Here is a 12,304-nt window from a genome sequence, read left to right as displayed (position 1 = left end):
CATTTTGTAAGATATTATGCAACTTTAATAGTAATTATCTCAATTTGAAATTTCTGAACTTTTGTTTATCTATTTATCAATACAAAATCTAACCCCACTATAATGATATGATGAACAAATCTTTTGATCCCATCTAATTTCCTATACACTTAATATTATTTTACTGCTATAGTGAGCTTTCAAAGGAATGAAATCTATTTTACACTGTGACTATTACAGACAATTATCAAATCAGGACTGTGATATTAAAGACGTAAAAAATCTTTATTTCTGGACTAAAATATATATTGTTACGGATTTGGTATTTAAATAGCTTATGTTAGTTGAATTGTAAATTAAATGGTTTTATTTCCCGAGCAGTGCAGCGCGTGACGAATATTAAAAGAAAGCTAAGCCGGAAAATTGAAAATACAAGAGCGCATGCATGTAACATTTAATAAATATCTCTTTTTGATTTCGAGAAAGTACTACAAAATTCTCGCGTGCGATTTCAAAATCTTATAAAAGGAGGAAAACTTCTCAGTTCGTAGTAGTAGTTACTTAGTTTGTTGTTTAGAAAACTGCTTTGTTGACTGTAGCGAATTCACAGATTAGCTTTCTTTAGCTGCTTTGAATTAAGTTCTTTTGAACGTTTAAGTAGTTAGAAGATAACTACTGTGATATATTGTGATACTGCATGATTATTTGAGGACATTTAAGCATATTTATTGTAATAATAATAAATTTTGTTCATTTTTCATCGGACTTGTGCATTCATTTTTGGTGTCAGGAGTGGGGTTTGAATGCCAATTACTATAGCGATGGAAGAACAATTGAGGCAGCTCATCAGTGCTTTTGCTACATTCCAAGAAAAGATGGAAGCTGGCCAAGCATCATTTAAAGAAGAGATGAAAGACTCTGTTAAAGAAGAGATTAAATCCGTTAAAAAGGAAATGAAAACTAGTCAGGAAAAGATTGAAGCAGGACAACAAAAGATTGAAACAGTTCAAGAAGAGATGAAAAGAGAAATTACCTGCATAATAGAAAATAAATTTGAAGCTATGGAAGGCAGAATTGACACAGTTGAAAATAAAGTTGGACAAATTGAAGAAAAACTTTCTTCTATAAAAGATGAAATTGAAGAAAGAGTTTCTTCTGTAAAAGAACATATAGAAGGGAGAGTTTCTGCTGTGAAGAAACGAATTGAAGCAAGAGTTCATGCTGTCCAACACGAAATCGAACAACAAATTGATGATTGGGTTTCTGCAGTAGCCAAAGAAGTTAAAGAAAAAATATTTAAAGAAATTCGTGGTGACAGCAGGGAACAATAGTGATCGTTTTAAATTTTTGCCCATGCCTGCTCGTCCCTCTCTGAAGTTATCTACATATGATAGGAAGACCTCTTGGCAAGTGTATAAAACACAGTTTTCTATAGTGGCGGAAGTGAATGGATGGGATTCCCAAGCTAAGGCCTGTCATCTCGACGCTTCTTCAAGAGTCGACGCAGCGGATATCCTTCAGACTCTTCCCGAAAACAAAAGGTTAGATTTCAAAGCTCTGTCCGGCGCCTTGGAGCTGCGCTTTGGGGAGAAGTGTTTAAAAGACTACAGCAAACTCCAATTAAAATCTCGTCAACAGAAGCCTACCGAAACACTTCAGGAGCTCGCCACGGATGTTGAAAGGCAGTCCCATCTCGCCTTTTCGAAATGCCCGACAGTAACAACGGAAATCCTGTCCTTGCAATACTTTATCGACGACATCCGGGATACTGAAATACAGAAAGCTCTACGAATGGCAGATGTAAAAGATTTAATAAGCGCTCTAGTGTACACCATGAAATTCGAGGCAGCCCAGCAAGCAACTCGTAGAGACCGCTACCCAATCAGAGCTGCTCATGTCCAGGAGCCAAGGGATCAAGTCACTGTTCGTCTATACGATACAACCAGACAACTCAATGACTTGAGAAGAAATATCAGTGAAAAGAAACCGACCTTAAAGTGCTGGAACTGCGGAGCTGAAGGACACATACGATGAAACTGCAGAACACCCCAGGGTATGGATAATACGAGGGCCATCCAGGAAGTAGATTACGTTTCCGTCTGTGTCCGCTAGGGGCGGGGCTAGCGCGGCCATCTTGGGGTCAGAGCGTTGCGCAGCTCAGTCTGCATCTAGCCGTGCTAGTGAGAGGTTCGTGCTGTGCTCCGTTCAGATACTGTGACGGTTTGAAATGTCTGCGTTAATTGAAAATCCCGCGAGCTGCGAGGTGCGCTCAGTAATAAGGTTTCTGACTGCAAAAAACTGTAAACCGATAGAAATCTATCGGCAGCTTCGTGAAGTGTATGGGGACAACATTATCACTGAAGGTGGAGTGCGTCAGTGGGTCATAAGATTTCAAAATGGCCGAACCAATGTTCACGACGAAGATCGAAGTGGGAGACCCAGCATAGTGACCGCCGAACTTCTCGAAAAAGTCGATGCTAAAGTCCGTGAAAATCGAAATTTCACAATAACGGAACTTTCTTTGAGTTTTCCACAAATTTCGCGAAGTTTGTTGCACGAAATCATCAGCGAAAAGCTTGGTTACCACAAGTTTTGTGACGCACAGCTGCAAGAAGAGGTAACGAAGTGGTTGAAGGCGCAGGCGGCCGAAATTTTCGACGAAGGAATTTCCAAGCTCGTACATCGCTACGATAAATGCCTTAATTTGTATGGTGACTATGTAGAAAAGTAGTATTTGAGTGTGGCTTTCATCTGTATATAATAAAATTTGTTTCCTATACTTTCTTTATTTTTTTATTCCAAAACGTAATCTACTTTCTGGATAGCCCTCGTATAACAGATGATTTGACAAGACTAGTGAAAACCTTGAGACGAGATATTGGTGAGAGGAAACCAACCCTAAAGTGCTGGAACTGCGGTGTTGAAGGCCACATACGAAGGAACTGCAGAACACCCCAGAGCACGGAAAATAAGAGAGGCGGGTTAAACAGACAATTAAATGCCATGGGATGAAAAAGGATTGACAAGAAACTAAAGCGCTGGAACTGTGGAGATGAAGGCCACGTACGAAAGAACTGCAGAACACCCCAGGGTACGAAAATTGAAACCATTTCTCAGCAACAACGGAGGAAACAAATTAATGACCATATCAAGGAACGGAGGCTGCCAGATAATGAAAAACCTTGTTTTAAAGCACTCAAGATTTCTATGGTGAGTGGCAACAGTAACGGACTGTCTATCAATGGGCATATCGATGGAATTCCTTGCAATATGATAATTGACACAGGAGCTACTGTTACCATCATTAGGAAAGATTTAGCTGAACAGTTTAAAGATAAACTTATTTGGATGCCATTTTGTGTTACCTTTCAGACTGCGTCTGGTGACAAGATTGACATAGCTGGGAAGTTAAACCTGAACATCACGTTTGGATTACAGATCCATGCACACTCGGACTGGACTTTTTAAGGAAATACAATTTTTCCTTAGACTTCAAAAACAAAAAACTGCTTTCATGATCTGAAGACATGCCTATCTATCCTCAGAAGGGATCATCGCCTGGAAATGCCAACGCTTTGTCCGAAAGAACCAACTCGAGAAGCTGCCGAATTCATGCTAGGGTCGAAAAGAAACGCAAGACTACCAGCTATTCTCCATCCCAGATGCTCTTTGGTCGTGACCTTCGTCTGCCTTGTGATCTCTTGTTTGGTTGCCCTCTGAATGCTACTTCATTGCCAGAGGAATATATTCAAGATCTCCAGGCCCGATTTGAAGTGATGCACAACTTTGCACTAGAGCAAGTCAACTTGGTGACGGAGAAGATGAAGACCCGATATGACACAAGAGCTACTGAACATCAATTCCAAGAAGGAGACAAGGTGTGGTTGTGGAATCCGACTTGACAGAAAGGACTTTGTCTGAAATTAGTCACCTTGGGATGGCCCGTACACAGTCCTAAACAGGCTGAATGACTTCGTGGTTCGGATTCGTAAGTCTTCAAACTCTATACCTAAAGTCGTTCATTACGACAGGTTAGCTCATTTCTATGGCCATAGTACGTAATTTAAATAATTGTAAATAATGTAAGACCATGGTCTTTTTGTTTTTAAATGTGTAGTATTTGATTTGTATTTTGTATTTGATAGCATTTGATTTGTTTTATTTATTGCATTTATTGTTCATGTTGTTTATTATTGTAATGTAATGATTATTATTGCATTTATGCCACAGTTGTAAGTTTTGCTTCTTGCCCAAGGATTGTACTGCACCGGGACGTGCAGTCCTTGGGAGGGGGCAGTGTTATGGATTTGGTATTTAAATAGCTTACGTTAGTTGAATTGTAAATTAAATGGTTTTATTTCCCGCGCAGTGCAGCGTGTGACGAATATTAAAAGAAAGCTAAGCCGGAAAATTGAAAATAACAAGAGCGCGTGCATGTAACTTTTAATAAATATCCCTTTTTGATTTCGAGAAAGTACTAGAAAATTCTCTCTCGCGCGATTTCAAAATCTTATAAAAGGAGGAAAATCTCTCAGTTTGTAGTAGTTACTTAGTTTGTTGCTGTTTAGAAAACTGCTCTTGTTGACTGTAGTGAATTTGCGAATTAGCTTTCTTAAGTTCTTTTGAACGTTTGAGTACTTAGAAGATAACTACTGTGATATATTGTGATACTGCACGATTATTTGAGGACATTTAAGCATATTTGTTGTGATAATAATAAATTTTGTTCATTTTTCATCGAACTTGTGCATTTATTTTGTAACGAACCCGTTCGCACGCAACAATATGAATAACTATTTACAATAAACCATCACAAAAAAATCATTATCACACTCGAAATCTTGCTTTTATCCGGCTGGTAAGAAAGCGATTTCAATTTTTTTTTTTTTTTTTTTTGTGAAAAAAAATTTAATTTTTTCTGCATAAAAAATGAACTTTTCTGTAGAAAAAACTAATATCAAGTCAAATATCTTCCATTATGTTCGATGGCCTTTTGCCATCCTTCTGGTAACTTCATGATTCTCAACTCATAAAACTTCTGGTTTTTATTAGCAAAAAAACTCAAACAAACGTGATTTGAGGTTATCGTTATTACTGAAATTTTTACCATTTAAGAAATTATGTAAACTTTGAAATAAATGATAAGCCAGGGTTCGTACACATTTCTGCACATGGAAACTAATTACTTTTAAGGGCCATTAAAGAAGAAATTAACGACCTATCAGCAAATGGGAACTAAATAAATTCAATTAAAGATATTATCTGTGCCTGAACGTCACTTTTGTAATATCATCCTAAGACTAAAATAGTATCCTAAGACTAATCTGTAAGCAGTATGCATTACTATTAAACATGATTTAATAAATTTAATTATAAACTAAGTTGAAAGAAGATGAGCGACATTTTATTTATATTTTACTAGCAGTTAGCTTTTTGTTGATATTTTTCTTTTATGCCTCATTTTGTCACATACTTACGCAGTCTACAAGGTTTAGTAAATAGCAGGTAGATTTTATATCAAACAGCATAGGTTAAAATTAGAAGTAAAATTATAATCAGCATGATTTTTAAGAGAAGACTGGTTGTTGTCACTATTGCTGCTTGCCTACAGAGAGACCTGCTGATCAGAACAAACTTGAAAGCCTGATGTCAGCACGGCTGGCAAGTTTTGAAGGTTAGTTGTGCTCTGTCTGATGCAGTTAGTGTTATCATGTAGAGTTCTTGGGGTTTCAATGCAGTTAATAAACTTTAAGGTTCCAATACGCCACTAAAACACCATAGGTGATAGGATGTTTTGTATTGTTTTAACACTAGATACAAAGAACTGTGCTTTATTGAATTTATTAATTTTTTTATTTTTCAAATTCAAAATATTGTATAATTGTCGCCAAAATGAAAAGTAACGCCACTATATAATATGACATGAAAAATAAAAATGTTTCATTTTAATGTTATTTCTTAAATACAATTTCAATATATTACCATTATTTTAATGAAATTCATCAATGTTAATGCTCAAAGAAAATTTGTTGAAAAATTCCCAGATCTCCGTATTAAATTTTCCTATATAAACTGATCTTAAAATCACCAAATTTAGAACCATTTAATAAAAGAATTCACACACCCAAAAGCAAAAAGATCTCTTTACCAGAAAAAATGAAATTTCAAAATGCTAATGTTTCACTGCCCAAAAATTCATGTATCCCATTGTTTATATTAAAATTAGGAACAAATTATAAGCTATGACGCCATTCAAAAGATAACCATATTTGTCAGTGAATCACCAAAAATATTCTTCCAAAATGCTAATTCATACCCAATGGCAGTCGTAAAAACAGAGAGAAATTTCAGATGATTAAAATTAAGGATCTTCTGCCAATTTTGGTCGAAATTAAGGAGCATCAGTGAAATGGTGTGACAAGGTGGTTGCAATTGCTCCTGTCCATCAGTTGTTCCTTCCCGCATCCACCAATTCCATATTAGCATGACTTGCTTGGCTACATCTACCGTAATGACCAATATCTCAGAAGGATAATCTGCAATCTCTATAAACAACAACTCTGCCTCGGTCAAACTCAGAAACATACTCGAATGATGCTCGCGTTTTTCTATAAAGCATGCTGAAGCTGCACACACAAAAAATCTCACGAGAGAACAGTTTGTGTTATTCAAAACAGCAATCTTTCCTTACTTTTATGTATGGATTATAAGGAGTGATGCAGTCATCCACGTTGTGCGTGTGCACTGAAACCGTAATCATTTACATATTCCATCGTGGTATACACATGATGCAAGTTTTATGCTGTCTGAATGCTTCTTTTATGGTGTCGCACTTTGGGTGGCCAGCAGTTAATGACAGTTGCAAAATAGCAATATTATGAAAAATTCAAATTAAAGCATAATTAGATATAAGATACATAATTCAGTAAAAAATAAAAAATCATTACAAAAAACAATACAAAAATTATAACAAGCAACCGAACATATCCTATGCTTGAATCAAATTAACCTTAGCTTTGCTTTTCACATAATAATGGCACTCACTTTCTTATCTAAAGTTCTTTCTTTCACACATTTTAAAAGTTCAAAATTGATACTCGAAAAATTCTCCATAGCAGCACCAATAATAGCTAATACAACTTCACAACGTACATTTTCATTAGAATCAAGTTCCCTCTTCTGTAACAATCCTGAAATATGAACAACAATTTAATTATTTTTAATAAAAAATAAATGTACATTGAAAATTGCATTAATAAATACAAATTTAGACCCCTAAACAATACAAACATTCAAAACAGCCCCAAACAGTACAAAGCACAAGGAAGTTTCTCTAATTTCATTACCAAGGGCAATAATACATCTTTTGCTCTCTACTAAAGTAAACATAGTAAACAAAGTTATTAAAATAATTTAAATAATCAGTTTGTAAATGTATATTTAAAAACTAAATCAAAACCACACCTGTAATTTCCTCTTTAACTTCTGGATGATTTAGCAAAATGTCTTTACAACACTGAACACAAATAATTCTAACATCTGGACTGAAATCATTGAACCTGAAAACGTTATATGTGCTTATATCAACCAGAAAAAATTTAAAAATTAACATCACAATGAATTGCAAAAAACTTAAATGAAAAATGAATCTAAAAAATACTTTACCGTCTCAGGAAACAAGACCAGAGAGATTTGTTCTGTTCCAACAACATGGAATTTTTTTCACTGAACATACGAGCCAAAATTCTACAAACTTTTATTCTTTCTTCTTCTTCAAAAACCTTGGAAAATTTATTTAATCATTTAAGTGAAAACAGTTTTAATCATTTCAGCAATTATGCATACAAACTTTTCATTTCAAAAGAGTATACACATTTTTCATTTCAAACACATTTTAATCAAATTCCAGCTTTATATAAATTAGTAATATTAGTCATAATTTTATTTAATCAATTCTTAACTGATGTGGATTTTTCCCCAAGAAAAATTGAGAAGGTTGAAGAGGAATGGAAGGAGAAAAATGTAATTCTCCTAAATAGAAATTTCCTGCTTTCTGGGAGAATTGTATGACTTCAGAAAGTAATTCTAAAGAGATGCTCATGGGAGTGAAAAGTTTAACTAGAGCATAAAAAAAGAATGTTCCTAAAATAATCAAACCACCAAGAAAAGCATTTCCATGATAAAGCATTAAAAATATAAAATTTTCTCTTTTTTTAAATATCATAATAAAAATCTGTCTTCAGCAAATTTATTCCTTTCATGCAATATTGTTTGCATCCTTATTGTAATAGATTATATATAGCATTATATATATAAGATTTATATATAGCATTGTAATAAGTGTAATATTTATCGTAATACATGTGTAATAATTAATACTGCTATTACCATCTATCAACCCATTTTCCTTTTGCTTAAAGCAGCACGATGTGGTTCATGTTCATACTCGTGCTTGCTTATTTTTCTGATCCTGTACAAGTCAGCTTCTTTCAATGTATCGGGTTGTAAAAAGTTTCCTGCCACCATTAATATCATCTGTGAAAACATTTTCTGTTGACATGTCTAATCATATTTTGTCATTTGAAAGAAAGAGACTTGCTTTAAGACACTGTGTTGTGAAATTTATAAAAAAATATCAATATCATTAAGTACAAGGTGTCTGAAGAGGAACTTTCATGCTACCAGATTAGAACCATTATAATACTTCCACTTTTGTTGCAAAACGTCAGCTACAGAATGTCACTAAATCATGTGTATAGCTTCTTATACTAATGTTGCATCATATGGCACTGTGAAGGTTTGGTGCCGAAAGTTAAAAAACAAGGACTATGACATTCAAGAAGTAGAGCGCTCTGGCAGAGCTACTGATATTGATGAGGCCCGCCTGCAAGAACTTGTGGAAGATCAGTAAGCAACCACTAAAGAGCTTGCTAAAGAGTTAGATGCTAGTGCTACGTCCATTCGTCGTGCTATGCATTGCATAAACTTGAAGTGCAAGTTCAATCGCTGGGTGCTCCATGAGCTGAATTGATAAGGACAAAATTCTGGACCAGATCATCACTTGTGATGAAAAGTGGATTTACTTCACCAACACAGGCTGAAAAGGGGTTGGTCTGCACCCAGTGAACCCATCAGCAGCAGCATTGCAAAGCACGGTTTGACTAACAAAAAGATCGTGCTTTGTACCTGGTGGGATTACCATGGTATCGAGTGCAGGATTCTACATAGAGTGTCTGAAAAAAGGTAAAACCTTTGACAGTAAGATGTACACTGTGAAAAAAAAAGGACAGTTCTATATCTTCCGTTCTACTAGGGCAATTGACGACATTCAACTTGCGTTTTTAATGTCTTGAAAGTGCGATATAGTATATCTATTAGATTTATATATAGCATTGTTTTAATATAGGTATTTTAACACAAAATCTGACTTTTTCTGAAATGACATACCAATTTTTTTTCCATATTTCAATTCTACGACTCAAATTATGCCAGACTACCAAGTTTCGTAAAAATCGCACCAGTAGTTTTTAAAATATGAGCTCTCAAAATTTTTGCTCCTCAATGTTAATTAAGTTTGGTATATACATTTATTCTCGATATTGAGAGATATCTAATCTCTCTTTTTTTATTAATCTTATTTGATTCTTCCTTTCACATTTCAAAATTCTGGTTCATTCCAAATAAAATTCACCCATTTTTTATGATTTATTTTTTAAACTTGCACTTTTAAATAATTTTTATAAATTTTTCAAAAAATTTTTCAGTTATAATCTATAAAAATTTTACCATCATCTTAAAGTAGACATATTTCTAAGCATAATTTTTTATTCAACATTTCCGAAGATATACGTGAATTTATATATTGGCACGTTTTGAAATTTGGCATATTTGTTGAAAGCGATAAAACATCAGATGTGGTTTAAACACTTCGCTAAAATTATTTGGAAATAGAAACGATGCGACTTTTTTTACGCTCATACACAATGTAAAAAGGTAAGAACGAGGTGCTTTTTTTTCCACTCCTGCATAATGGAAGGGAAAGGAAAATTGGTTGTCATATATAAGAAGTTCACTTGGTGAACTTCTTATATATGTAAACTTCTTATATATGGCCAAGTTCTTGGCCAAACTGAAAAAAATTTCGCCAAGATAAAGTTTTGAATTTCTCCGTAAATTTTACAAAATTTAATATCTAGGCATAATTTGAGTCATATAATTAAAATATGGTAAAACACTGGTATGTTATTTCAGAAAAAGTTCGACTAGGTGTCAAAATACCTATGTTAGAATAATGCTATACTGTCAAAAGTCGTTAATTCGGACACCCATAATCCGGAATGATCTATAATCCGGACCTCAAAGCTAAGAACTTTCTGCGCATGCGCCGCGTTGGCACATGCGCACAGGCGTTTTACGCGTGTGCGTAAGACCTTGACTACTGCGCATATGCGTGTGCGCAAGTGCAGAATACGTTTTCGCCTGCGCGTTTAATGTATAACGGACGGTGTAAGCTACAATTATCTAATTATCTATTTCAGTTAATGTTAATGATTGCGTTGTTCCTTAATCTTCGAATTGGATCCCGCTTATTATTTTTTGCAGACTGTAAGAGCAATTTTATAAAAGTAAACTTGAACTTTCGATTATGTCAAATAGAATTTCCGATGCTGGAACTTCCAAAGGATCTACAAAACAAAAGTATGTTTCGATGTCCAACAAACAAAAAGTGGAATTGCTGCAAAAAATGGATAAAGACATGAAGAATGTGACAGAGAGGTTAGTGAAAACGAAAAAATTTCGATTGACAAGTTAGTCGGTATTCTCGGCACAGCAATTAACGGGACTTGAACAGCGGAACTTTGTAACTGAACAAGAAATTATGTCTTTTTATAGAATTAAAGAGAAAGTATTATCACATAAAATGAAGCAACTTAAACAACTTACATTGAGAGAAATGTTTAATAAAGTAAACAAATAAATATTGTTTTTTTTTTTTTTTTTTTTTTTTTTTTGTAAATTTTGATATTCTTTAGATCATAATTATTCTTTATTTCATATTTTTAATTTTAGAATTTCTGCATGCCATCTTACGAGATTTAAACTGATGATCTATAATCCGGAAAAATCGATAATCCGGAATCGCCGAAGTCCCGACGAGTCCGGATTAACGACTTTTGACTGTATATAAATCTGATATACATACTTTCCAACCTATGACACTCAAAAATCAGGAGATTTTTCACAATGTTAAAAAGACTTTTTAAATGATAAAAATATAGTTTTTAATAACACATTAACTTTAAATAGTTACTAATTCTTAAATGCAAGCAACACAAAAATACCTTACAAATAAAAAAAATTTGTATTACTTGCACCGTTTAAAGGAAAAAAAAAAAAAAAAAAGACACTTTAATCAGTTTTCGTACAAATGTTATGAACAGTGGCAGATTTTGCTTTTGTTAAGAAAGAAACTTTATAATTTTGTTCATAGCAATTGCCACGTAGGCCAGCTTTCGCTAATGAAAGTTTTCTAATGCGTCATCACTAATATTAGTTATGCAGTTGTTGGAACTGTTTCAATTTTTCCTTCCTTTCAGAACTCCTTTCAAGATAATAATAAATATCAACAATGTGTTTATCCAAATTTATTAGTAAAGAAGCTGGCCCTTTTTCAGCTGTTAAATTTAAGAGGTGACAGGTGCACCTCATAATCTGCAAATCTGAATTTTCCTTTCTTAAGATGCCTGCAACAAGAGTCTTCAAGCCTATTATTACTGGTGCTTTATCGACACCAAGTGCTAAGCAAATTATCCAGAGGGACTGCATTTTCTTTTACAGTTTTAATAATTAGCTGTGCTATATTAAAGCCTGTCAAATGTCCTTCTAAAGTGGGGACAGAAAGTAAACTTCTCTCAATTTCTGAAGACTCTGGTTTTAAAAAAAGAAACAATTGGATACAGTTTTGAACCGGCATTATTGCTTCCATTCGTAAAGAGGCAGGATGGAGCTGTTTTAATGCAATCAATAACTTAAGATTTATTTTTCAAACCCATTTCTTTAACAATTACACCTGTTTTGTTTCTTGCACTTGAGTATTTCTTAGCGATTTCACTATCGGGAAACATTTTCCTAAATAAAGCTGCAGCGTGATCCGATGCATTCAGTGTCAGGTTGTGCTCCAGTAAAAAGGCAGAGAACAGACATTCTGCAATAATAACTTTTCGGTACTTTGTTTCTGAAGAAAAATTTAATTTTACGTTTTTTTTTTTTTTTTTTTTTTTTTTTTTTTTTTTTTTTAAATACCTTACAAATATTTACAATCTTG

The 12,304-nt window shown here is 34.1% G+C and overlaps 1 protein-coding gene across 3 annotated transcripts in view; it reads right to left on the bottom strand.

Moving 5' to 3' along the window:
- LOC118182639 (sister chromatid cohesion protein PDS5 homolog A-like) overlaps positions 1-12,304 on the bottom strand; it is a 138,735-nt gene that overhangs the window by 86,151 nt on the left and 40,280 nt on the right. For all 3 annotated transcript variants that reach the window (XM_085822607.1, XM_085822609.1, XM_085822608.1), the window contains exons 9-11: positions 7,645-7,760; positions 7,444-7,538; positions 7,024-7,169 (exon numbers count right to left, since the gene is read on the bottom strand). In XM_085822607.1, coding sequence (XP_085678733.1) covers positions 7,024-7,169; positions 7,444-7,538; positions 7,645-7,760 — 357 coding nt within the window. The remainder of the gene's footprint in view (positions 1-7,023; positions 7,170-7,443; positions 7,539-7,644; positions 7,761-12,304) is intronic.

Source organism: Stegodyphus dumicola, chromosome 8, assembly GCF_044657685.1.
Source record: "Stegodyphus dumicola isolate Sdum_Otavi_A_Nest chromosome 8, ASM4465768v1".
NCBI classification, from domain to species: domain Eukaryota; kingdom Metazoa; phylum Arthropoda; class Arachnida; order Araneae; family Eresidae; genus Stegodyphus; species Stegodyphus dumicola.
This window is presented reverse-complemented; position numbering and strand designations above follow the sequence as displayed.